This window comes from Stegostoma tigrinum, chromosome 23, assembly GCF_030684315.1.
Source record: "Stegostoma tigrinum isolate sSteTig4 chromosome 23, sSteTig4.hap1, whole genome shotgun sequence".
Lineage (NCBI taxonomy): Eukaryota > Metazoa > Chordata > Chondrichthyes > Orectolobiformes > Stegostomatidae > Stegostoma > Stegostoma tigrinum.
Window position 1 is genome coordinate 35003350 of NC_081376.1, and position 26865 is coordinate 35030214.

Sequence of the window (26865 nt, forward strand, 5' to 3'; positions counted from 1 at the left end):
ATGTTGGGATCAGGAGAAAAACCTAGCTCTGATTTCTTATTTGTGCAGTTCTGATTGTTTTCCTTAATATGTATTTTAATAAACAACCTGTTCAGTGAATTTATTACACACCTCTGGAGCCCATGGGACTTGAACCCAGGTCTTTTGCTTCATTAGCACTGCTCCACAAGAGCCCATTTGTTTTCTTTAACAGGCAATTGTGACAAAGGTGTTGAGCAATGTCTGGCATATAATAAACATTGAGGAGATTAGTTGCTCCCAAGGTAGAGAAAGGTTTAGAAAGTGGGTGTTTTATCCACTGGCCAGCCTTCTGGTCTTGTTCTTGCTTCCAGCTGTGTTTGGGGGGAGTACAGATCTGGCAGCATGATGGAATGGTTGCAAGGTTCGCAACTGGGGCTACAGGCCATCCAAGAGAAAGCTGTGATAATCTGGCAGCTATAGCCACAGTATTTATGAATCTTCAGAGTGTGCCTCCACCTTAAGGTGCCTTCACAGTTCTACTGCATCGGTCTCTTCCTTTGAGTCTGCTGCACTCACATTGTCCCTCCTTGCTACAGAGCCAACTGAACATTCTAAATTGGCCATGCCTCCTAAAAGTGAATGCTTAATTGTCCATCTCTTTGAAAAATCTCTTCCAGCCTCCCCCAACATGTTCACTTTCACATCTTTCATTATCATTCATCACCCAGAATTCAGCTGGAGTGGGGATCAGAAAACTTTGAATCTAAAATTTACACCAACTTGAGCTATTAGTGCAGCAAGTGAATGTTGGGGATTGAAGCAGTTTATCATTTCACATTTGCCCTTGAACCTAGGCAGCAATAAGGCAAATGCACAAAGATTTTTACAAACAAAAATTAATTCACAAGACGTGGACATCAAAGACAAGGTCCCACCCATAGAAGAAGGTAGTATGGTGAGTCGCTTCCTTGAATGGAGTTGAGTGGCTTGCTGGATATTTCAGAGTCAACCCTGTCACTATGGGTCTAGAGACATATGTAGGCCAGATCAGATAATCGTGGCAGAGTCATTCCATAAAAGATATGAATCATATTATTTTTCATGATCATCTGGTCACCATTACTGATACTAACTTTATATTTCATGTTTTATTTAATCAACTGAACATCATTTCTCAACAGCTATTTATCAGGATTTGAACTCATGCCCCTGGATTGTCAATCGAAACTTAGGAGCACTGGGTTTAGGATTGGGGTAGACCATTTCATCCTTCAAGCTGGCTCTTCAAATCAACATGGTCATGGAGGCTCTGGTGATGGTCTGAACTCCACTGATGACTAGTAAAGTAAAAAGTAATTGATTACTTGATTAACTGATTTGCTAGTTGACTGCTAATCTAGTAACCAAACTACAATGCTACAGTGCCCAACCAAGCACTGTTCACTTGGGCAGACCTTTAGCCAACGAGCAGATAGAGAAATAATTTGCATTTGTCCTTTGTGTTTCACAGCAAGAAAATACTTTAGAAGTTCAGTCACTGTTGAAACATAAGAAATGCAGCAGGAAATTTGAGCTCAGCAAGCTCCTGATACCTAATTTTTTTTGGAGATGTTGGTTGCGGATTAAATGTCTGTTAGGATGCCAGGGAGAGCTCCTTTTTACTCCTTTGAATAGCACCTGGTCTTTTATGCATATCTGAGAGAGCAGCCAAAGCCCTGGTTTAAAATCTCATCTGAACAAAAGTAACAGATAGTTCAGTCTCTTCTCATGCAATCTGTACTGTATAAAGTCCAATCAATGCATCATACATTAGCACTTTTCAAAAGAGTTTAGTTAAATCCCATCATAAACTTGGTTTCAATAAGTATTTTATTTAGTCTTGAGAGACCTTTAAAAAGCAAACAAATCAATCATGTCTATACAATGCATTTGTGGAGCGTACACTTCATTTATGTTACTTGATTATATAAACACAGTGTACAGATACTCGGATATCTGCATGCATCAGGCTGCAGGCTTCATTGATTAGTTCCTTATTCCCATCTCTAGTCTTCTTTAAGATTGAACTAGTTGCTGGAATTCTGCAACAAGATCATTAGGTAAAAATGTGATTGCACTTGGAAGGGTAAACAGCAGACTAATGAAGATATTGTCATTTTAAAGATTAAGCAAAACTGGGCAGGGGAGGAAACAGAGGAGGTTGGGTGGGGGGGGGTGTGGAGACCCAGTTAAAGCATCCAGCATTATGAAAGGTGTAAATGGAGAGTGTGAAGGAATGCCCTAGATGTTTTAGTTGAAGGGTCCTAACAAGAAGGGTTTAGGGTAAGTGCAAATTTTAAGGGAATTGGAGGAGAATTTTTCACTCAGACAGTGGTGGGAATTTGGATACCTGAAATGGGAAGTGGAAGCAGAAAAGTTTGCAACATTTAACAAGTTCTTGGATGTGCACATGAGATGTTGTTACCTGGAAGGGCATGGGCTGAGAGCTGAAAAGTGGCATTAACTGCTCTGCAATATTTTGTCCTTCAAGTACTTGTTCTGTGATTATTTTGAGGAGAGATAGTTACAAACAGAAACAAGCAATTTCATTCATTGCAATGATCATTCTTCAAAAACAACTGAAAGTGCTGTACCAATAGAAAATGTGCAAACAAAGAGAAGGAACAACAAACATGGAAAAAGGGGAATGATTGGAGAACGAACAAGACGGAGCATTGCATCTCCTTTATCTTTTAGTGCACTGAAACATGTTAGCAGAGTTGTTAAGGATTATTATTTCAAGCATGAGTTACAGAAGGCAAACTCAGAGAAACAGACTCTAGAGTCAGTTACTTTGAAAATGCAACCTGCATGATATAAAATGTGTCAAAAAAGCTACATTTTAAAAAGAAAGTATTTGCAATTTTATAGCCCACTTCACTAAATCAGGGTTCCCAAAGTGCTGTAGAAATTCATACCAGTGCAGGTAGCTCCCACAAAATACAATAGGACAGTAATAGATTGCCTGTTTTAGCAATGTTGATTGAGAGAGATAAAAATTATTCAGGACACCAGAGAGAACTCCTTTGTTCTTCAAAATAGTGGCATAGGATTTTTCAAATACACAGTGGCTCAGTGGTGGGGTGGCACGGTGGCTCAGTGGTTAGCACTGCTGCCTCACAGTGCTAGGGGCCCAGGTTCAATTCCACCCTTAGGTGACTTTATGTGTGGAGTTTGCACATTCTCCCTGTGTCTGTGTGGGTTTCTCTTGGGTGCTCCAGTTTCCTCCCACAGTCCAAAGGTGTGCAAGGTAGGTGGATTGGCCATGCTAAATTGCCCATAGTGCTAAGGGATGTTTAGGTTAGGTGGGAAAGGTAGGGGAATGGGTCTGGGCAGGATGCTGTTTGGATGGACAGTGTGGACTTGTTGGGCCAAATGGCCTGTTTTCACACTGTAGGGATTCTATGATGGTTCACATCTTCCAGAAAGGGCAGATAGAGCATCAGGATGACACTTCATCCAAGATGTCATCTCCAATAGTGAAGCAGTCCCTCAGTACTACACTGTAGTGTCTGTCTGGATAATGTCATCAGGTGTTTAGTGGTGTTTGAACTATCATAAAAGCAAAAAATGACATATCAACAAAAATAATTCTTTAAAAAACTGTAAGTTAAAATAAAAATAAATGTAAACTGTCCAACAATTCACACATTCATTATTAGGAATTCCAGAAGTGACTCAAGGTAAGAGTGACCCTCAGGTGAGAAGCAAATTTGCACATGTGTCACGATTCCCCAAGTGAACAGATGCAGAAGTCATTTGGCCTGGGCTATGTTTTCTTTAAATACTGTTTAAACATACCCTCAAACCTGATTTTACCATCACCATCATTGTCTGCAGCAGAGAGCATGGATTGAGCCTCATTGTCACTCAGTTGTCTCGCACCATTGGAGAAATACTGAAGAAACAACCTGAAGGAGAGAAACACAACTGTCTGATCAAATCACAATAAAAAAATGCATTGTATTTATTTGGTGGTTTTTAATGTGGTTAAATCTCCCAAGTCTCTACATAGGAATGATTATTTAACAAAATTTACAGCCAACCACATCAAGATGCATCTGATGACCAAACACTTGGTCAACCAGATAGATCTGAAGGACTGATTTTGAGGAGAAAGAGGCAGTGAGGTATAGGAGGGAATTCTAGAGCCAATCAGGGGAACAATAGAAATCATAGGTTTGCAAAAGAGCAGAATTAGAGGAATGCAGAGATGTTAGAGGTTTATGTGATTTGAGGAGATTGAAATGGCCAGGAGCGGAAAGAGAAATGGTGGGGGTGGATGGGGTGAGGTCGGGGAGGGGGAGGATTTGAAAAGAATATGAATTTTAAAATGGCACCACTGCCAGAGAAGGAGCCAATAGGAGGAAGGAGGTGATGCCCTGATGTGATCGTCACAGAAAATACAAAAAAAAAGGGAATTTCAGAAATTGGTTCCAGGCAAAACTAAAACAATCCGACAATCCCATTTCAGAAACACAGAACAATCTGACACAGAAGAAGGGCCATGTTGCCTGCATTGACTTCTTACAAGAGTTATCCAATTAATCCTATTCCCTCATCCTATTCCCTGTCTCCTTCCTGGTATTTCAGCAACTGTTATTTCCTTTTAAACTATATATCCTGATTCTCTTTAAAAGTTACTACTGAGTCTGCATCCTCCACTCTGACTGTCTGTGAATTCTAGATGACAATATTAAAAAATATTAAACAATGTTTAAAAAAGCTCTCGTCTTGCATCTGGTTCAATTAAGTCGTCTAAGCCAATTACAATTGAATAGAACAACAATGGTTTAATTAGCTGTCAGTGTTAGGCTGTTTGAATGACTCATGAAGATTGATGATTACCATGTTATCCTATCAGTTATCAAGAATGTGATTCAGTAGATTGACACCTATGACTGACACTTTGTTCAACTGATAATACCATGTTAAACTCTCTTTGTTCAATAATCCACCCACTAATTCGTGCTTTTCTATCAAGTTTATTTTAATATATAAAATCAACATTCCTGATGAAATAAGAAAAAAACTCCGCAATCAGATAGTCATTTAGCATTCATTGGAATATGGAGTGTCCATTCTCACAAACATCTCACCCATTCTTGTGATAATAAGGTGTAGAGCTGGATGAACACAGCAGGCCAAGCAGCATCAGAGGAGAAGGAAGGCTGACATTTTGGACCTAGACCTTCTTCAAAAAAGAGCAGAATTCTGAAGAAGGGTCTAGGCCTGAAACATCAGCCTTCCTGCTCCTCTGATGCTGCTTGACCTGCTGTGTTCATCCAGCTCTACACCTTGTGATCTCAGATTCTCCAGCATCTGCAGTTCCTACTATCTCTCGCCCATTCTTGCCACAGGAATTGGAATCATAGAATTCCTACAGAGTGAAAGCAAGCCATTTAGCCCATCCAGCCCAAACTGACCCTCCAAAGAGCATCCCACACAGGCTTAACTCCCAGCCTATCCTTGTAACCCAACATTTCCAGTGGCTAAATCAACCTAGTATGAACATCCCTGAGCATCATGGGCAATTTAGCATGGTCAATCCACTTAACCTGCACATCTTTGGACAGTGGGAGGAAACTGGAGCACCCAGAGGAAATCCACGCTGACACAAGGAGAATGTGCAAACTCCACATAGACCATTGCTCAAGGGTAGAATTGAACCCAGGTCCCTTGCATGTAGAAGCAGCTTTTTGTGACATCCTGTGCACTTCTGGCTAAGTTCCTCAGACTTATGTGTGACCTACAAGTGTGAGGTGATGCACTTTGGTAGGAGTAACCGGAAGGCAAAGTACTGGGCAAATGGTAAGATTCTTAGTAGTGTAGATGAGCAGAGAGATCTCGGTGTCCATGTACACAGATCCTGGAAAGTTGCCACCCAGGTTGACAGGGCTGTTAAGAAGGCATACAGTGTTTTAGCTTTTATTAATAGAGGGATCGAGTTCCGGAACCAAGAGGTTATGCTGCAGCTGTACAAAACTCTGGTGCGGCCGCACTTGGAGTATTGTCTACAGTTCTGGTCAGCGCATTATAAGAAGGATGTGGAAGCTTTGGAAAGGGTGCAGAGGAGATTTACTAGGATGTTGCCTGGTATGGAGGGAAGGTCTTACGAGGAAAGGCTGAGGGACTTGAGGCTGTTTTCATTAGAGAGAAGAAGATTGAGAGGTGACTTAATTGAAACATATAAAATAATCAGAGGGTTAGATAGGGTGGATAGGGAGAGCCTTTTTCCTAGGATGGTGACGGTGAGCATGAGGAGGCATAGCTTTAAATTGAGGGGTGAAAGATATAGGACAGATGTCAGAGGTAGTTTCTTTACTCAAGAGAGTAGTAAGGGAATGGAACGCTTTGCCTGCAACGGTAGTAGATTCGCCAACTTTAGGTACATTTAAGTCCTCATTGGACAAGCATATGGACGTACATGGAATAGTGTAGTTTAGATGGGCTTGAGATCGGTATGACAGGTCGGCACAACATCGAGGGTCGAAGGGCCTGTACTGTGCTGTAATGTTCTATGTTCTATGTTCTATGTCACCCGTAGTCCTGCCCTCAACCTGTAGAGTCTTTCTGATAGCTCCTGTTTTATTTGTTTATAAATTGCAGCATTTGCTGTTGATGATTTTGTCTTATTGATAGGGAATCTGTGTGGCTAAGAACCTTTCAACATGGCTTTCTTCTCTTTTAAACAAAATTATAATCAGGTTAAACAGATCCAGATGGGGCACTATAACAAAAACACAAACTAACAATTAACAGAAACTGATAAAAGGCAGCCACTGGTGTTAATTACCCGACAAGCCTGAAATTTAAAAGGAACTGATCTAGAAGTTGCTCTGTGGGCAACTATCTTCTGAGATTCTGAGTTCTAGTAAAATGCTTCAAATAGTCTTACCAAATCTGGTTGAATGCGTTTGTGGCGTGGTCGGCCTTGTGAAATAAATAAGATTTTTTGTGTGTGTAGGTGGGGAGAGTGGAACAGATAGAGAACAAATATGGAATTAGATCACAAATCAACCAGTGATTGATAGAATAGGTTTGAGGGACTGATTTGCTTCTCCTATGTGTATGTTCCTACAAACACACGCATTAGGATCAGGATTAGGCCATTTGACTCCAAAAGTTACTAATGCAATAAAAATAAAAGGATCCCCATTTTCTGTTGTGGGTGACCTCCAGTTGGCAATAAATTTAATTCTGCATGTTCCTTTCCCTTTCAAATCAATGAATTAAAAATAGCTTCAGATAGAAAACCTGCAGCCAATTTGTGAACCATCCATTTTGTGAGACCATCCAACAAGACCAATTTCAGTTGCTCATTCTGTTATTTAAGACCACAAGGCCATAAGACATAGGAGTGGAAGTAAGGCCATTTGGCCCATCGAGTCCACTCTGCCATTTAATCATGGCTGATGGATATTTCAACTCCACTTCCCTGCACTCTCCCCATAGCCCTTAATTCCTTGTGAGATCAGGAATTTATCAATCTCTGCCTTGAAGACATTTAACGTCCCGGCCTCCACTGCACTCTGTGGCAATGAATTCCACTGAATTTAGACCATGTGGTCTGTGATGACGATCATAAGATTGCCACATCGGCTATGATGCCAGGCACACTTTGTCTGAGATACACAACTTGTCACAGAGGCAGTACTGAGGTGAGTTACAATATAAAGGTAGTTATGTCCATGTAGAAGAAAATAAAGAATTTTAAAGTCAAGGCAAAAATCTATGAAATGAAGAGTGGATGGGCCAATAAATAACAGGCATTTGGCTCAGTCAGATTGCTGCCCAGGGGCTGGTAGTGAATGCTAAGATCTACCCTGTAGATTTTCATGACTTTATGGGCAATGTGTCCTTACTTGAGCTCAGTTTTATCGATGAAGCCACTGCCATCCTGATCCAGAATTGCAAAGACTTTCTTCACCTCCTCCGTGGATTTCTTGGACAGACCACATGCTTCGAAGAACTTCTTGAAGTCAAATGACTCAGGAGCTGTGATGGGAAAAGACACACGCAGAGGACTTGAGGAAGAGCATTGAGAACGGCCTCCAGTCTTTATGCAGCAGTGATACAACTTTGATCCCCAGCTGAGTATCAAATTCAGATGGGCCACAAAGAATCCTCAAGTTCTTCACAGTTAGAGTGCTGCTGTGTGATACTATTAAAGAGTTACTGTCTTCACTAAAATAGCAAGCAAATGAATTTCATCCCAACATTAATATGATCATTGCTGATATTGCACATTCTGATTTGAACCCTCAGGACTTCTGTCACAATTTTACGCAGAGGTGCATTTGGCAACACACATTACATTGAAATATAACAATACCAGACCTTTGGGAAATCCACTATTATACCAGGAGATTTTAATTACACTGACTTTGCACTATTGTGTATTGCAATATAACTGCAATCAGCAAGGAGGTGGCATTTTTAAGGTCTGAAATTATGATTTAAGTCAAAAGCGATGCAACATCTTTAATTTTCCAACCATGGAAATCTTCTGTAAATGCTTTATTTTCAAACTTTTCTGATGGCCTCATCATTAGAAGCAAGCTTTACATCAACTTGTGCAGCTCTACTTTATCTGATTTGAGAGAATTGCATAGAATTACATTGAATAAGCAGAAGAAAATATGCCAGTTGACCCAACTGACCCATGCCTGCATTTATGCCTACACAAGTCTTCTCCTGCCTCTCTTCAGTTCTTCCTATCATTGTATTCTTCTATTCCATTCTCCCCCATGCATTTATTTATTTTTCTCTTATTTGTATCAAACCCTCCTTGCGGTGGTGAACTCTTCATATTAACCACTGCCTATGTAAAACACTTCTTCTGCATTCCCCAGTGGATTTATTAGTGTTAGTTGTATTAGTGGCTATGAAATTTCATAGGATCAGGAATGTTGTTATTTCAGACATGCATGAGTTTGGGACAAATTTGGAACATTCCAAACATCACTGCATTGGCAGCAATATGACAACTTGCTGGTGTAATGGACAGTGAAGAAGATTATCTCAGAGTACAACAGAGCTTTGATCAGATGGTCAATGGTCTCAGGAGTGGCAGATGGAGTTTAATTTTGACAAATGTGAGGTACCTCATTTTGGTAGGGCAAACCAGGGCAGACTATTAGAGTTAATGGTAAGGTTCTGTGGAGTGTTGCTATTCAAAGAGACCTCATAGTGCAGGTGCATAGTTCTTTGAAAGTGGATTCAGAGGTAGATAAGGTGATGGAGAAGGAGTTTAGCATAGTTTCTTTCATTGGTCAGTGCATTGATTATAGAGGTCAGGCAGTCATATTGCAGCAGTACAATTTTTAGGTGACTTTCAGAATGCCGTCTACAATTCTGGCAGCCTTCCTATAGAAAGGATGTTGTTAAACTTGAAAGGGTGCAGAAAACATTTGCAAAGATGTTGCCAGGGTTGGAGGGTTTGAGTTATAGGAGAGACTGAGCAGGCTGGGGCTCTTCTCCCTGGAGCATTGGATGCTGAGGGGTGACCTTATAGATGTTTATAAACTTATGAGGGGCATGGATAGGGTGAATAGCCAAGGTCTTTTGCCTACAGCAGCGGAGACCAGAACTAAAGGGCATGGGTTTAAAGTGAGAGGGGAAAGATTGAAGGAGGACCTGAGGGTTAACTTTTTCACACAGAATATATTGCGTGTGTAGAATGGGCAGATACAATAACAACATTTAAAAGGCATCTGGATGGGTGTATGAATAGGAAAGATTTAGCAGGATATGGGCCAAATGCTTGTAAATGGGATTTGATCAAATTGGGAACAAAAACAAAGTTGCCAGAAAAGCTCAGTAGGTCTGGCAGCATCTGTGGAGGAGAAAACAGAGTTAACGTTTCAGGTCTGGAGACTCTTCTGCAGATCAAATTGGGATGCCTGGTTGGCACAGACAGCAGGGCCTGTTTCTGTGCTGTGCAACTGTATGACAGATGACAGTCTTTCAGCCACTTCAGCTTCCCTCCTCCCACCAAAACCAATGGTGCACAGGATAAATTACACCTTCTTTGCAGTGGGTAGCTACTTAGCAAATTCTAGCAAGAAGGTCTGTTTGAACTCAGTCAATGTTAATTCCATTGAATCCATCAGAATTTATACTGTATTGGTTTCCAACTAGAGTATCAGAGTGAAAGGGATTACATATCTAAACAGTGGGAGAAATAAATGATTTGCATTTATCTATCATCTTTCACAACCTTAGAGTATCCCAAAGTGCTTTAGAGCCAATTTCCTACTTCCTACAGACAAAGGGGGTGGCCATGGGCACCCACACGGGACCAGGTTATCCCTGCCTCTTGTTAAGATACATGGAACAATCCCTCTTCCGTCTCTACACTGGCCCTAAACCCAACCTCTTCCTCCGTTACATTGATGACTGTATCAGAGCCACCTAGAGCACCCACAAGGAGCTTGAACAGTTCATCCACTTCACCAACACCTTCCACCCCGAATGTAAGTTCACCCGGACCATCTCTAATACCTCTCTCTTCTTCCTGGACCTCTCTGTCTCCATCTCCGACAACCACATAGAAAGCGATATCCGTTTCAAGCCCACCGACTCCCACAGCTACCTAGAATGCACCTCCTTCCACTCACCCTCCTGCAAAAATGCCATCCCCTATTCCCAATTCCTTCGCTTCCACCGCATCTGCTCCCAGGATGAGGCATTCCACTCCCGTACATCACAGATGTCCTAGTTTTTCAAGGACTGCAACTCCCCTCCCTCCGTGGTCAAGAACGGCCTCGACCGTGTCTCCCGCATTTCCTGCAATTCATCCCTCACACCACCTCCCCGCAATAACAATCAAAACAGAATCCCCCTCATCCTCACATACCACCCCACCAACCTCCAGATCCAACGCATCATCCTCTGACACTTCCACCATCTACAATCCGACACCATAACCAAAGACACTTTTTCCTCCCTACCCTTATCTGCTTCCTGGAGGGACCACTCTCTGCAAGACTCCCTTGTCCACTCCACACTCCCTTCCAGCCCCACTTCAACCGTCACTTTTCCCTGCAACCGCAGGAAGTGCTACACCTGCCCCTACACCTCTTCCGTCACCCCCATCCCAGGCCCCAAGAAGACTTTCCACATCAAGCAGACACAATCTGGACTCTATACTGACATCTTTCCATCAACTCTCAAAAAAAGAATCAGCCTTGGAAATGGTCACGTAGCCAAGTTGCAGCTTTCAAAGAAGTGAAGTAACTGCTCTCGTTCTCTAAGGTGTTAGTACACTGATCCCAAACGAGATCTGGTATCGACATGCACTGCCTCCCTGTACATTATCCGAGTGATATTAGCTCAATAATATGGTGGCCCAATGGAGCGGAATGCCCAATATCCAGGTATTTGGCTAATGCAAAATATTAGTTCACAGGTCAGCGCAACATCGAGGGCTGAAGGGCCTGATCTGCGCTGTATTGTTCTATGTTCTATGTTCTATGTTCACCTGCACATCTGCTAATGTGGTATACTGCTTCTGCTGTTCCTGTTGTGGCTCCCTCTACATTGGGGAAACCAAGCAGAGGCTTGGAGACTGCTTTGCAGAACACCTCCGCTCGGTTCACAATAAACAACTGCACCTCCCAGTCGTGAACCATTTCAACTCCCCCTCCCATTCCTCAGACAACATGTACATCATGGGCCTCCTGCAGTGCCACAACGATGCTACCCGAAGGTTGCAGGAACAGTCACTCATATTCCGCTTGGGAACCCTGCAGCCCAATGGTATCAATGTGGGTTTCACAAGCTTCAAAATCTCCCCTCCCCCAACTGCATCCCAAATCCAGCCCAGCTCATCCCCGCCTCCTTAACCTGTCCTTCCTCCCACCTATCCCCTCCTCCCACATCAAGCCCCACCCCCGTCTCCTACCTACTAACCTCATCCCACCCCCTTGAGAAAATGCCCGCCTCTTTGACCGGTCTGTCTCCTCTCCATCTATCTTCTCCTCTATGCATCTTCGATCCACCTCCCCCCTCTGTCCCTATTTATTTCAGATCCCCCTTCCCCTTCCCCCATTCCTGAAGAAGGGTCTAGGCCCAAAACGCCAGCCTTCCTGCTCCTCTGATGCTGCTTGGCCTGCTGTGTTCATCCAGCTCTACACCTTGTTATCTCTGGAGCCAATTAAGATCTTTTGAAGTCATTACATTAATATAGAAATGTGGTTGCCAATTTGGACTGAACAATGAGATCATCTGTTTTAGTGATGGCTGAATATTGTTCCCGAGACACTGGGGAGACCTATCCTTTTCTTCAAAGCGCCAGCCATAATGTTTATTGCATCTAACTGTGTGGGTAGACAGCGTCCTCAGTTTAGACCTTATCTGAATGACAACACTTCTGTGAACACAGAATGCCCACCATACTGAACTGGAATGTGAAACCTGATTATGCATTCAAACCTTCAAACAATGACCTTCAATTTATAAATGAGAATGCTACCACTGAGCCAGAGTTGACACCATTGGAAGACCATTCCTTCAGCATGCTCTGTCGCAGTAATGCTAAGTGTCTTCTTTGAGAAACAAACTAGTTCTTTCCTCAGGAGTTACTTTCCAACAAGCACCAAGACATTGCTCGGCTGGTGGTGAGAAAGAAACTACCGGTGAGATCCTTCTTGTAAGACTGGTCTGTTTGTACTAACACACACCTCCCTTGAAGCAGCTGCTGGGGATAGAGATTGATACACATCTCCTTCTGGAATGAGCTTTTGCAAGGGAAGTCTGGAGAATGATGCAGTGGTTTTTTTGTTGAAGTTTGTCCTGATCAGCTCCATGACACAGGACTCTGCACTCCTCAGTCTGTTCCACACATGGGGGCAAACATTGACGGTGCATGGAGGACCATCAACTCATGAAAGATGCTCTTTTTTCTGCCTGAAACTTGTTGGACTTCCAGGACAGGGAATTGAACCTGACTGAGTGTTGCAGACTGGCACATTACAGGGACCAGGACTATGTGCTGTGGGACGCAGTAGGGCTAGGGTCAGCTGCCATGAAGGCAAAGTTGGGAAAGACTACTGTCTGAGACCCTTCTGTCAATGTTAACTTGGGTCCTGTTCCGTTATCGGACTGTCCCACGTCTCAAATGCAAGTAAATATAGTCTGGTTCAAATAAGAGGGGCCTTTGGTTTGAATAAATTCAAACTCCAATGTTTGTTTGTTTCCTTGGTATGCTACTGAACAGAACAGAACTACGTTTGTGGCTATGCATACATAAAGTTATCTTTTATGGATAAAGTATATTTTTGAAATTAAAAGTACTAATCATTTCCCCCTTGCCCATTTTGGTATCTAGACTCCTGTTTTAAGAAGTAATGCAATAATCTCAGATTCTGATCATTATTTATTCATCTAAAATCCCTGTAACGTTTCTGCCATTTTGTTTTAGCAATTTAAACCACGGAAAATGAAAATGTTACCTTTGCATTGTAAGATTGCAGAGTTGATGTCACTAGCTCCCAGGATGTCAGTGATTTTCATGGTAAAACTATCAGAGATAAATAAAACTGAAATGTCATGTAAAGTTTTAAACTCTAGTGTTACAGCTGGAAAAACAGAATTTTTTTGCAAACACACTATTTCACAGAATTGTATTCACAAAAATACACAGTATGAAGCTGAAGGAACACAGCAGGCCAAGCAGCATCTGAGGTGCGGGAAAGTTGACATTTTGGGTTGGGACCTTTCTTCAGAAATGGGGAAAGGGAAGAGAGCTCAGAAATAAATAGAGCCAGGAGGGGTAGGGCTGGGGAAGGTAGATTAGATTAGATTAGATTCCCAACAGTGTGGAAACAGGCCCTTCGGCCCAACAAGTCCACACCGCCCCTTGAAGAATCTCACCCAGACCCATCCTCCTATAACCCACACACCCCTGAAAACTACGGGCAATTTAGCATGACCAACCCACCTAGCCTGCACATCTTTGGACTGTGGGAGGAAGCTGGAGCACCCAGAGGAAACCACGCAGACACGGGGAGAATGTGCAAACTCCACACAGACAGTTGCCTGAGGCTGGAATTGAACCTGGGTCCCTGGCACTGGGAGGCTGCAGTGCTAACCACTGAGGGGATGGTTATAGGTGAGTGCAGGTCGGCATTGGTGGGGATTGGTCAGTGAGGTGGGAGGGGTGGGAGAGAAGATGGACAGGTTGTCCCAGGTCAAGTCGTTGGGGATGTGAGGGAGGGTTGGTCATGGGCTGAGACCTGGGTGGGGGGGGGTGGGGAGATTTTAAAACTGGAGAAATCCATGTTTAGACCATTGGGCTGTAGGCTCCCAAGGCAGAATATGAGGTGCTGCTCCTCCAGGCCGTGGGCGGTGTCTTTGTGACACTGGAGGAGGCCCAGGATAGACATGTCATCCGGGGACTGGGAGGGGGAGTTAAAATGGTTCGCAACCAGAAGGTGTTGTCATTTGTCACGATCAGAGTGCAGATACTATACAAAGCGATCTCTGAGTCTCTACTTGGTCTCACTGATGTAGAGGAGGCCACATCGGGATGCAGTAGGCCAAGGATTGATAAAGTAACGTTTTATTTTTCTTGGAGCAGAATTTGAGTAAAAGGACAGTTTAATTGTACCTGATAGCTGAATGGGAGGAGGAGTAACTGACACCTATTGGGGCTTATGCACCTGAGTGGGATTGCTATTCATTCCTAGGAAAAATTATTTAAAACAAAATCTTACCTGGTTATGGCCCTTATAGATTACAAATCCCCTCACAGGACCACAAAATAAAACCTAATAAATAAGCATGTAATTACGCCTTGTCGCTGTAAAGTTGTATAACGTAAAAGGTATTCACTCTCACAAAGTGAAATACAATGTAAGGTTTATAGAAGTTATATCTTCACACTATTTCATAGGAGAAGTAGTGGATAGATTGGAAGGTTGATTAATAGTTTGACAAGCCTGGCATAAACTCACATGCTGTGGTCTGAACTATCATTGTAACTATCAGCTATGAAGAGAGGTTGAATAGATTAGGATTATTTTCATTAGAAAGACGGAGGTTGAGGGGGGACCTGGTTGAGGTCTACAAAATCTTGAGGGGTATAGACAGGGTGGATAGCAAAAAGCTTTTTCCCAGAGTGGGGGACTCAATTACTAGGGGTCATGAGTTCAAAGTGAGAGGAGGAAAGTTTGAGGGAGATATGCGTGGAAAGTTCTTTACACAGAGGGTGGTGGGCGCCTGGAACGCGTTGCCAGCGGAGGTGGTAGACGCAGGCACGTTAGCGTCTTTTAAGATATATCTGGACAGGTACATGGATGGGCAGGGAACAAATGGACACAGACCCTTAGAAAATAGATGACAGGTTAGACAGAGGATCTTGATCGGCACAGGCTTGGAGGGCCGAAGGGCCTGTTCCTGTGCTGTAGGTTTCTTTGTTTCTTTGTTTCTTTGTATTATCCCAGCTGATGGGGGTAGGGTTTAGCCCTATACAGGTGGAAGGATTTTAGGTTTCCTGAAACCCACATGATGAAGTAGCAGGAGCTGATGGGGAGATGAAGTGAGGCGACCCATTCACACCCATAGGATTTCAGTCCAGTATTCAGAGTCAAAGTTGCATTTTCCATTCACGGATTCTGCTAGAACAGGATATTAAAGCTAAATTGTTGATGTAGGGGTGGAAATACTCCAAGGCTGGGTTCAGACCTCCACTTCCTAAATCTGATAGAGGGTCACTTTCTGATCTGCTCTGATGCTGAAAGAGAGAAAAAGTCTAGGACCACTCACCTAACTTTGATCCTTCCTCCACAGTGACAGCCAATGTCAGGGCAGATTGAGCAAAGCTGAGTAGTATCTACAGTGTTCCTGCTCCTTTATATATCATTCATTCTGCATAGCATAGGCAGATTTCAGCGTTATGGCTCATTTACAAAAGGGCAGAGACTATGTCTTGGCTTGTTCTCATCATTTTGCTTGGGAACCACCAAAAATATGTTTTCCCTGTTACGTGTGAGAGAGGGAGAATGTGGAAAGTGATTAGCAGTGCTGCAGGTGAGGGATGATGGTGCTGGTTGATGAGTGATGGCTGATCTCTCTGGGTTCTCACCAACACTCCCCCTTCACTACTTTCATTTCCTTTCACCATGGCCTGATATGCTGTGTGGTCACCTTTAGGTAGATGGCCAAGAACAGCAGGGGTGGCACTGTGTTTATGACATGTTTTCCATCCCAGCTCCATCTGGAGCTGTTCCATTACTTTGCTATGAACATTTAGCCATTTTTAGACTCCATCAGATAACTTTGAGCAGTGTTACACGGCAGTGATGTACACCCTGTAGCTCAGCAGATGAGCTGGGACTCTTGTTTCTAGACAAGAGGCAGGCTGAGGGATGACCTGAAAAAGGCCTTTAAAAATGCAAAGACTGATAGGATAGCTGCAGGATGATATTTCCTCTTGTGGGGCAACTTGTGACCGTAATTGTAAAACAGACACTAACAATTCAATAGAGACCTCAAGAGGAAGTTCTTTACTCAGGGAGTATTTCAAATGTAGAACCTACAATTGCAAGGAATGGTTGAGGTGAATAGGAGAGTTCAGCGGCTCTCAAATGCTTTCAATTGAAGGACCCTTTACAAATAAGTGATCAATTACCGAACCTCTCATCTAAATTATAATAATACGGTATTTAATGTTGTTTACATGAAAATGCAACAGCTAAAGAGTATTTTAACAATTCATGAGTGAAAACTTTTAGTTGCTTACAGATATCAATTGAATGGATGTACCTGCTTTTCCCTGTAGAGTCTTTTATCCCAGAGAGAGCAGGATACCAATAGCCCAGGGACAGCAGTCTGTGGTAAAAATACAAGGGAGATGTAAGAAACAGCAGGGGCAATGGGAAATCCCACATTGTGAGAGTGGAAACATGCAAAAAGTGGAGAATGGAGTAAGCAGGAGCCTGGGGAGAGAAGGAGTAAAGAGGGCAACAGCACAGGGGAAAAACAATGTGCCTCAGGTTAGTAAGAACTGCCAATGCTGGAGTCTCACTGTTCCCTTGACCATTGCAGTCTGGGAGTTCTCTGCTCAGCCCAGTTTGAGAACCAACAGCTTGTTTGCATTTAACTGGTATCTGGAAAAATACAAGAGGGAGAAAGGAATAGAATGACATTGTGATAGGATACTAATGTAAAGAGGTGGGAGGAAGTTTGTGTAGCACTTTAACAGCGACATGAAGCAGTTGGGCTGTGTGCCCTGTTTCAATACTGCAAAATTTATCAAATACTTTTTAAAATGAAGTAGTTCTTCAATAGCACCTCCTAAACATAAAATCGCCATTATCTCAAATACATGGGGAGGAGACTCATGGGGATATCACCATCCAAAAATTACTCTCCAAATCACAAAAACTTCCTTAAATGGATCTAATTCACGATTCCTTCACTATCCCTGCATCAAAATGTTGGCGTTCCTTTAGCAGTGCAATAAGTGAACCTACGGGCTCCTTGCCAAATTTCTGTTGCAGTTTGAGAAGACAATTCACCCTAACTTCTCAAGGTATATAGGGATGTGTAATAAATGCTAGTCTTCTTAGGGACACCCAGACTTTGAGCATGAATAATGGTCCACAAAAGAAAGTAACAGTTCTTGCTGATGGGCATGAATCATTGATAACATGGTAATTAAATTTGGCAAAGGGTATTTGGGACATAGAATGTAGATGCTGATGTGAAGTGGCAACCTTACATTGAAGAGAATGTGAAATCTCTCCCCATTGCCAGGAATAGAATAGTTTCATTCCTGCCAGTTTCCAAGTTTACCATGGCTGGTTTTGGTAACAGGTGGGATGGTGTCCCTTACCCCACTAGGTGCATAAATTGGGTATGCCATAAAGTTCGTATCAACCTGAGCCCAAGTGTGCAGACCGCTATGGGCAGTTGGTGGTGAAGGATGAAGAGACACTCCAAGTATATGAAATTAATTTCCATTGCAGAGTTGTGGAGGCTGGGGATGCGTGGCTCATTTGCCTCCAACATCCCTCTTTCCAACTTTACCCCTCTTTTTCTTGTGTGGAATCCCTTCTTGCTGGCAGCTGCCCAGTGTACCCCCATAATGTGGAACTCAGATGACAACATTACGTTGAGTCTAAGGAGTTAAAATAAACTGGTACCAAAATGTAGACCAACTCGTTTGACATTTACACTCTGTTCAGGATTAAAATTAATGCTGTAGTCTTTGGGAAGTTGAATATTGTAGACAATTATATGGTTGACCTATCATCCCTGTGTTTGCTGACCTACATTTGTTCTACATTGGCAGCAACGCAACTTAGTTCCTAAGCTCTGGAATTCCAAATCTACTCCTCTCCACCATGCTCGCCTCTAAGATGCTTCTTTAAACCTACCCCTTTTACTGGGTTTTAGGTAACAGGGAACAGGGTCAGATCAAAAGAAAGATGAAAGGTGATTCTGCATGCTTATCAATTCACAAGCTGCTGTGGTATTCAGGAAAAAGAGAAGCCAAATCCAGGTACCTAGACAAAATTTTCTTCCTTAGCTTATTGTTTGCTGGAGGGAAGGCTCTTTTTTGTATTCTATCATGAGATGCGGGTATCACTGGTTCAGCCAGAGTTTGGTGCCCACCCCTAGTTGTCCTTGCGAAGGTGGTAGTGAGCATGAATACAACATGTGGTCAATCTAGCCCCAAACCATTTCCTGGCTCCAAGAAAAGCAAGTTAAATTAGCGTTGTGCCTTTTATGACCTTTAGGATGTTGCAAAGCGTATTATTGTCAAGTAATTACTTTTGAAGTGAGAAATTATATGTACCAAGAACCCACAAAATCACCATGATAATGCCTAAACTTTGAGCTTGTTGGGTGAGAGAATAAATATTGGCTGGTACACCAAGGAGAACAGATGCTCTGTTGTTTCTCTATGATCTGTTATATTCCTTTGTGAGGGCACCAGGTTAAGTTCTCAATGAAAAGACTGCACCTGACACTGAAGGACTCTGTCAGTTCTGTGCTCACAATGTTGCCATGGAAGAAGACTTGAATTCATCGTGGTGAGAAACTGAGCCACAACTGGCACCAGAATTAGTGCGGACCACTCTGTCCTCTATCTCCCCAGTGCCCTGTGATTTACAGAATTTACCAGAATCAGTATTCCAGGCTCTGGGGACTGGCAGCCTCAGCCTCATAGGCCTGATAGTTTAGATACCAGCAACCTCAGCCTCATAGGCCTGATAGTTTAGATATTTTTAATCAACCATGCTATTGCACACGTCTGGAACAGGTGGGACTTGAACCTGAGCCTCTTTGCTCAGAGGCAAGAACACTACCACAGTACCACAAGAGGATTAATGAAGTGGGGGTAGAGGACACTGGAGGCCTGGATTATTTACTATTGTGCAAGACAACAAACATGATTAAGAATTTTATTTTACAATTATTATTTATCAGATTAACGGTTAACTATTTCAATGTATGGGAATTTGACATTAAAGAGCTCCCTGATGTGTTGATTTCTTCAAGGGGCTATACAATTCCAATTGAGCTATCATACCCTGAGGTCAAAAATATATTGTTAGTATGCTCAGTTTTCAGATTTGACATGATCCTTTTGAATGGTGGAGCAGACTAGAAGGGCTGAATGGCCTACTCCTGTGCGCAATACTTGTGGTCTTATGGTTATAGATTAAGTAAAGTTAATTAGAAAACACAGGAGAACTTAAGTAACAATATACATTGATGACTTGGTTTGATTCTGAAAAATTATAACAGTCACAGAACAGGCCATTCAGGTTCTTGAACCTGTTATGCCACTGTTTTCAGAACAAACTTGCAATGAAACAATCCCTTCCATGGTTTCAGGAGTTGCCAAAGCTTTTCTTCATCAGTTTAATATTTTCAAAGTCCAGTTGCTGTTGCCATGTGGGAAACGTGACCGGTCTTTGCATCCAGAATGATCCCACAGGCAACATTGAGCTCAAGCATTAAGCGGTCAGTGTGAGGGCTTCTCCAGCTAATCAGGACAGCAGCTGGGAATGTATATGTGTGTGGGCCGTGATAACGTCACAGATGGATTATCTCAGCACAAACTGTGAGTTATCTGTGTGCAGGGGGCACGCCTTGCATGTTGATGAGAACAGGCAGAGGCATTGCATCTAAGTACCCAGGGCCCTCGGCTAATATATGAGGCTCATGTCCCGTTTGTGCAGCTCCCCCTCTCGGGGAGCCCCATCATTGTCCACTGGGGTGGGTTATGGATAGTTCAGTGAAGAGGGGACAGTGGAACTGTACACCTGAGATCCCCAAGATCCTGATCCAGGATCCTATGGTTTCTAACCAGAGCCTGTGGTGAGCATGATATGATCCCCTCCCAGTTCCTCCATCAACTTTGACAGTGATGGATTAGTCCTGAGTGAGTGTGTGCATGCCATTAGACTGGAGACGCTGACTAGTTTCTTCCATTGTGTACAATCCACAGATGCCGTGAAGATGAGTTCAGATGATAAAGAGTATGATGCAATCAGCTACCCTCATTGCCTGGCTGTTGATAAAATTGTAGCCTCTAACATGTTTTAATGGAATCACACAGAACACAAGGAGGACATTTGGCCCACTGTACCTGCACTGTCTCTTTTAAAATCACCATCCAATTAGCCTCACTCCCCTGCTCTCAACCTGCAAACCCTCTCCAATGTGGTTATATCGAATCAGTTGCCACCACACTTTCAGTCAGTAGTTTCCAGATCATTATAACTCGCTGCATTAAAAAACACCTTCTTCTCTGACTCTCCTGTCCAGCCCTCATTCTTCCTCCAATTAATCAAAGGTTCTGTTTTTAAGAGGAAATTTAAAGAGGAATACTAAAACTCCATTTATGGAAGCAAAGGTTCCAATAATGTTATTTCTGTGAGTCATAGAGATGTACACCACAGAAACAGACCTTTCCGTCCAACTCGCCCGTGCCAGCCGGATTTCCTGAATTAGTCCAGTACTGTATGACAGCAGTTGGCCCATATCCCTGTAAACCCTTCCATCCAGATGTCTTTTAAATTTTGTAATTGCACCTGCCTCCACCACTTCCTCTGGCAGATGGTTCAGTACACTTTCCACCCTGGGCATGAAAATGTTGTCCCTTTGGCCACTTTAAAATCTTTTCCCTTTCTGCTTAAATCTATACCCTCTAATTTTGGACTCCCCGGCCCTGGGGAAAAGGTCTTTGCTGTTCACCCTGTCCATGCCCCTCGTGATTTTAATAACTTCCATAAGGTCACCCCTCAGCCTCTGATGTTCCAGGGAAAAAAGCCCCAGCCTATTCAGCCTCTCCCTATCTCCTAATGTTCTTAACAATTCTGCAACCGTCACAAAAAACTGAAACCTATATCGCATTGCTGTTTCCAAGCTCTTGCCATCAAAAGAGATGCTGTCTAACCCTACATTTGCGACAGTGACTGCACTTCAAAGGTGAATAGGCTGCAAAGCGCTTTGGAATTGGCACAAGGCGCTAAAATGTGGGATGGAAATTAAAGCCTTTCTTGTGGCTTTATTTAATTCCACAGAAGGTTGGCTTTCTAAAACATCTATTTGATTTGATTTACGTTTCTGCAGAAAGTTATGTCGCCTTTTAAAAGTTATCACAAAATTCCACCAGAGGGCAACACTGAAACATATGTCTGCAAAACCCATTCGTGCAAAGTGATGGATGGGACAGTACAGATCTTCACCCTAACTCACTCCGTCAATACTGAGTCTAAATACTCACAAAACTCCACAAACCATTTGACTTTCTAGGTGTAGCACTGAGTGACTGTCATTTGGATTGACTTAAGCTCAGGTGCACAGGGTGTAATTTCAAAAGCCGTAGGAGACACAGAATTTGCATGAATAGTGAAAGTGAGCGTAGTGGTTAACTTTAAGAGGACAGAAGCGATTGGACCTGGTAGCAGAGACATGTGAAGTGATCCACTTTGAGAGGAGGTAGGTGGTGAGACAACAAAAAATATTGCCATCTTTCCAAGATGGCAGTCGCGGAGTAGGCAGTGTATGGGCTCCTCAGCCCAAGGCTCATCCATTCTGTTGGCCTTTTTTTCTTTTCTCATTCTCCTTCTCTCTTTTCCTAAGTTTTCTTTCAGTGTTGCTTTAATTCTTACTTTGGAATGGCAGTAACATCATCAGAGTGGCTGAGGATCAGAGTGGAGAGGGCTGGAGATATGGAGCAGAGCAGAGAGGGCTGGAGGTATGGAGCAGAGCGGGGAGGGCTGGAGATATGGAGCAGAGCGGAGAGGGCTGGAGATATGGAGCAGAGCGGAGAGGGCTGGAGATATGGATCAGTGCGGAGAGGGCTGGAGGTATGGAGCAGAGCAGAGAGGGCAGGAGGTATGGAGCAGAGCGGGGAGGGCTGGAGATATGGAGCAGAGCGGAGAGGGCTGGAGGTATGGATCAGAGCGGAGAGGGCTGGAGGTATGGAGCAGAGCGGGGAGGGCTGGAGATATGGAGCAGAGCGGAGAGGGCTGGAAGTATGGAGCAGAGCGGAGAGGGCTGGAGGTATGGATCAGAGCGGAGAGGGCTGGAGGTATGGAGCAGAGCAGAGAGGGCAGGAGGTATGGATCAGAGCGGAGAGGGCTGGAGGTATGGAGCAGAGCGGGGAGGGCTGGAGATATGGAGCAGAGTGGAGAGGGCTGGAAGTATGGAGCAGAGCGGAGAGGGCTGGAGGTATGGATCAGTGCGGAGAGGGCTGGAGGTATGGAGCAGAGCAGAGAGGGCAGGAGGTATGGAGCAGAGCGGGGAGGGCTGGAGATATGGAGCAGAGCGGAGAGGGCTGGAGGTATGGATCAGAGCGGAGAGGGCTGGAGGTATGGAGCAGAGCAGAGAGGGCAGGAGGTATGGAGCAGAGCGGGGAGGGCTGCAGATATGGAGCAGAGCGGAGAGGGCTGGAGGTATGGATCAGAGCGGAGAGGGCTGGAGGTATGGAGCAGAGCGGGGAGGGCTGGAGATATGGAGCAGAGCGGAGAGGGCTGGAAGTATGGAGCAGAGCGGAGAGGGCTGGAGGTATGGATCAGAGCGGAGAGGGCTGGAAGTATGGAGCAGAGCGGAGAGGGCTGGAGGTATGGAGCAGAGTGGGACAGCCAGTGCGCCTGAAGTGTAACAAGGCTGGTCGTTGGACTGACAACTGGTGTGAGCAGTCAGTGGCTTGTGTGCCTGGTCAGTCCATGTGTGGAAACCCCCTGCATTGTACTAGTGCAGGCCCTTTATTGAAAGACAGTAATGTTTGTTACTTTAACTTTTGAGTCATAAAGCCATAGAGCTTTACAACATGGAAACAGACACTTCTGTCCAACTTGTCCATGCTGGCCAGATATCCTAAATAAATCTAGTCCCATTTGTCAGCATTTAGTCCATATCCTCCTAAACCCTTCCTATTCATACACCCATCCAGCTGCCTTCTAAATGTTGTAATTGTACCAGCCTCCACCACTTCCTCTGGCACATCATTCTGTACATGCATCGTCCTCTGTGTGAAAAAGTTGCCCCTTAGGTCCCTTTTAAATCTTTTCCCTCTCACCTTAAACCAAACCCTCAAGGTTTGGACTCCCCACCCTGGGGAAAAGGCCCTGACTACTTACCCTATCCATGCCCTTCATGATTTTATAAGCATCTACAAGGTCACCCCTCAGCCTCCAATGCTCCAGGGAAAATAGCCCCAGCCCATTCAGCCTCTCCCTACAGCTCAAACCCTCCAAACCTGGCAACATCCTTGTAAATCTTTTCTGAACCCTTTCATATTTCACAATATCCTTCCTATAGCAGGGAGACCAGAATTGCGCACAATATTCCAAAAGTGGCCTAACCAATGTACTGTACAGCCACAGCATGACCTCCCAACTCCTGTACTCAATGCACTGTCCAATAAAGGCAAGCATACCAAATACCTTCTTCACTATCCTATCTACCTGCAGCTCTACTTTCAAGGAATTATGAATCTGCACTCCAAGATCTCTTTATTCAGCAACGCTCGCCAGGACCTTACCATTAAGTATATAAGTCCTGCCCCGATTTGCGTTTCCAAAATGTGGCATCTCACATTTATCTAAATTAGACTCCATCTGCCACTCCTTGGCCCATCTGATCAAGATCTTGCCATACTCTGATGTAACCTTCTTCACTGACCACTTTATCTCCAAATTTGGTGTCATCTGCAAACTTACTAATCATACCTTCTACGTTCACATCCAAATCATTTATATAAATGATGAAAAGCAGTGGACCCAGCTCCGATCCTTGTGGCACACCGCTGGTCACAGGCCTCCAGTCTGAAAAGCAACCCTCAACCACCACCCTCTGTCTGGAGCCTTCCAGCCAGTTTGGTATCCAAATAGCTGGTTCTCCCTCTATGCCTTATTTTTCTCACTTATACTATGAATAACTGTTAGATGATGTAACATTTTTTTCTTTGTTTCTCTATTTTGTATTTAAGATTTGTACCTCAGTACTTTTTACCTAAGATGACACTATTAGGGGTGACATTTTGTAAACATTTCACTGTACTCCAATTCTTCTGTACTTGAGTATACATGGCAATATATCTAATTCTAAATTCTAAATAAATGATAGTTCCAACGGGGGTGCAGAAGGATATGAACTTGGGGTTATAAGTATAGAAATTACTGAAGGTGGCAAGACAGGTTGAGAATGCAAAGAAGGCATATGGAATCATGGGTTTCACAAATACAGACATATGGGGCACAACAGTAAGGAAGTTATAGTGAACCTTTACAAAATCTTACTGCACTGTAAACTAGAGTATTAGCCCAGAAGGTCCAGTGACCCCATAATTGTTGGAGCAACGCAGGCTGGAGTTCACATTGGGCTCTATAGATTCCCAGAAGCAGCAGTGCCTGTGGGAGTTGCTGGGGAAATTGAAGATTCTATATGGCAATTCCCCTGCATCTGGAACCTTCTGAGATAGTCCACTAAAGCTGAAGAATTTAAAGGTTCTGCTCTAGGCAAACTAATAGTGATCTAAAAAAGTAAAGTTATTCTTGGTAACTATTAATTTACATCTTCCCAATTTGCCCATCCCCACAGCTTACACCTATTTCACATTCCTAGATCTCTGCCATCCATCTTCCCAATTATCCCCACAATGCAACACAATTTCACCATCCGCACCAGCAAACACATCCTCTCCCCATCATACCCAACACCATCTCATCCTGGCTACTGGACCTGACAATCCTTCCCCTGACCCTGACTAACCCTGAGCAACGTCTCACTTGGAGACACCCTACTCACCTGGCACCCTAGCCCCTTAACCAAATTCCACCCTACCCAACATACCTACATACCTACCCTGGCACAGGAGCTATAAAAAAATGGCTAGCTGTGCTGCTGGACATTTCTATGACAGACTGCATCATCTGCTCCTGCAGTGGAAATAGGTGTGTGTCTGACTTCCCTGACTATTTGGCACAGTGGCTCAGTGGATAGCACTGCTGCCTTATAGCACCCGGGACCCAGGTTCAATCCCAGCCTCGGGCATCTGTCTGTGTGGAGTTTGTGCATTCTCCCCACGTCTGTGTATGTTTCCTTCGGGTGCTCTGGTTTCCTCCCACAGTCCAAAGATGTGCAAGTCAGGTGGATTGGCCATGCTAAATTACCCAAAATGTCTAGGGATGTATAGGCTAGGCCGAGTAACTGTAAGAAATGCAGGGTTAGAAGGATAGAATGGGGGTGGGGATCCACATGTCTAGGTGATAATAAAATGTGAGGCTGGATGAACATAGCAGGCCAAGCAGCACCTCAGGAGCACAAAAGCTGACGTTTAGGGCCTAGACGCTTCATCAGAGAGGGGGATGGGGAGAGGGAACTGGAATAAATAGGGAGAGAGGGGGAGGCGGACCGAAGATGGAGAGTAAAGAAGATAGGTGGAGAGAGTATAGGTGGGGAGGTAGGGAGGGGATAGGTCAGTCCAGGGAAGACGGACAGGTCAAGGAGGTGGGATGAGGTTAGTAGGTAGCTGGGGGTGCGGCTTGGGGTGGGAGGAAGGGATGGGTGAGAGGAAGAACCGGTTAGGGAGGCAGAGACAGGTTGGACTGGTTTTGGGATGCAGTGGGTGGGGGGGAAGAGCTGGGCTGGTTGTGTGGTGCAGTGGGGGGAGGGGACGAACTGGGCTGGTTTAGGGATACAGTTGGGGAAGGGGAGATTTTGAAACTGGTGAAGTCCACCTTGATACTATTAGGCTGCAGGGTTCCCAGGCGGAATATGAGTTGCTGTTCCTGCAACCTTCGGGTGGCATCATTGTGGCACTGCAGGAGGCCCGTGATGGACATGTCATCTAAAGAATGGGAGGGGGAGTGGAAATGGTTTGCGACTGGGAGGTGCAGTTGTTTGTTGCGAACTGAGCGGAGGTGTTCTGCAAAGCGGTCTCCAAGCCTCCGCTTGGTTTCCCCAATGTAGAGGAAGCCACACCGGGTACAGTGGATGCAGTATACCACAATGGCAGATGTGCAGGTGAACCTCTGCTTAATGTGGAATGTCATCTTGGGGCCTGGGATGGGGGTGAGGGAGGAGGTGTGGGGGCAAGTGTAGCATTTCCTGCGGTTGCAGGGGAAGGTGCCGGGTGTGGTGGGGTTGGAGGGCAGTGTGGAGCGAACAAGGGAGTCACGGAGAGAGTGGTCTCTCCGGAAAGCAGACAGGGGTGGGGATGGAAAAATGTGTTGGGTGGTGGGGTCGGATTGTAAATGGCGGAAGTGTCGGAGGATGATGCATTGTATCCGGAGGTTGGTAGGGTGGTGTGTGAGAACGAGGGGGATCCTCTTAGGGCGGTTGTGGCGGGGGCGGGGTGTGAGAGATGTGTTGCGGGAAATACGGGAGACG

General features: G+C 44.3%; 1 protein-coding gene across 2 annotated transcripts; it reads right to left on the bottom strand.

The window, feature by feature from the left end:
- Nucleotides 1-1230: 1230 nt before the first annotated feature.
- On the bottom strand, nt 1231-15900 carry LOC125462337 (parvalbumin, thymic-like). Of its 2 annotated transcripts, none has more exons than XM_059654064.1 (5): nt 15772-15900; nt 13458-13525; nt 7866-7998; nt 3802-3911; nt 1231-1298 (listed from the first exon to the last, which is right to left on the bottom strand). In XM_059654064.1, exons 2-5 carry the CDS (start codon nt 13516-13518, stop codon nt 1246-1248), a joined length of 357 nt encoding a protein of 118 aa, XP_059510047.1. In that variant the 5' UTR covers nt 13519-13525; nt 15772-15900; the 3' UTR covers nt 1231-1245. The 2 variants fall into 2 exon arrangements, with proteins under 2 accessions (XP_059510047.1, XP_048408230.1); XM_048552273.2 differs by lacking the exon at nt 1231-1298 and adding an exon at nt 1813-2042 and having other exon boundaries at nt 15772-15898.
- Nucleotides 15901-26865: the final 10965 nt, after the last annotated feature.

Bases quoted from the DNA above. Each gene is read 5' to 3' on its own strand.
- LOC125462337 (XM_059654064.1), bottom strand. From the start codon at position 13,518: ATGAAAATCACTGACATCCTGGGAGCTAGTGACATCAACTCTGCAATC. The intron at 3,912-7,865 runs GTAAGGACACAT...TCTCTCCTTCAG, and splicing joins ATCGATAAAACTGAGCTCAA to GTTGTTTCTTCAGTATTTCT. The intron at 1,299-3,801 runs GTATGTTTAAAC...TTACTTTACTAG, and splicing joins TGGTAAAATCAGGTTTGAGG to TCATCAGTGGAGTTCAGACC.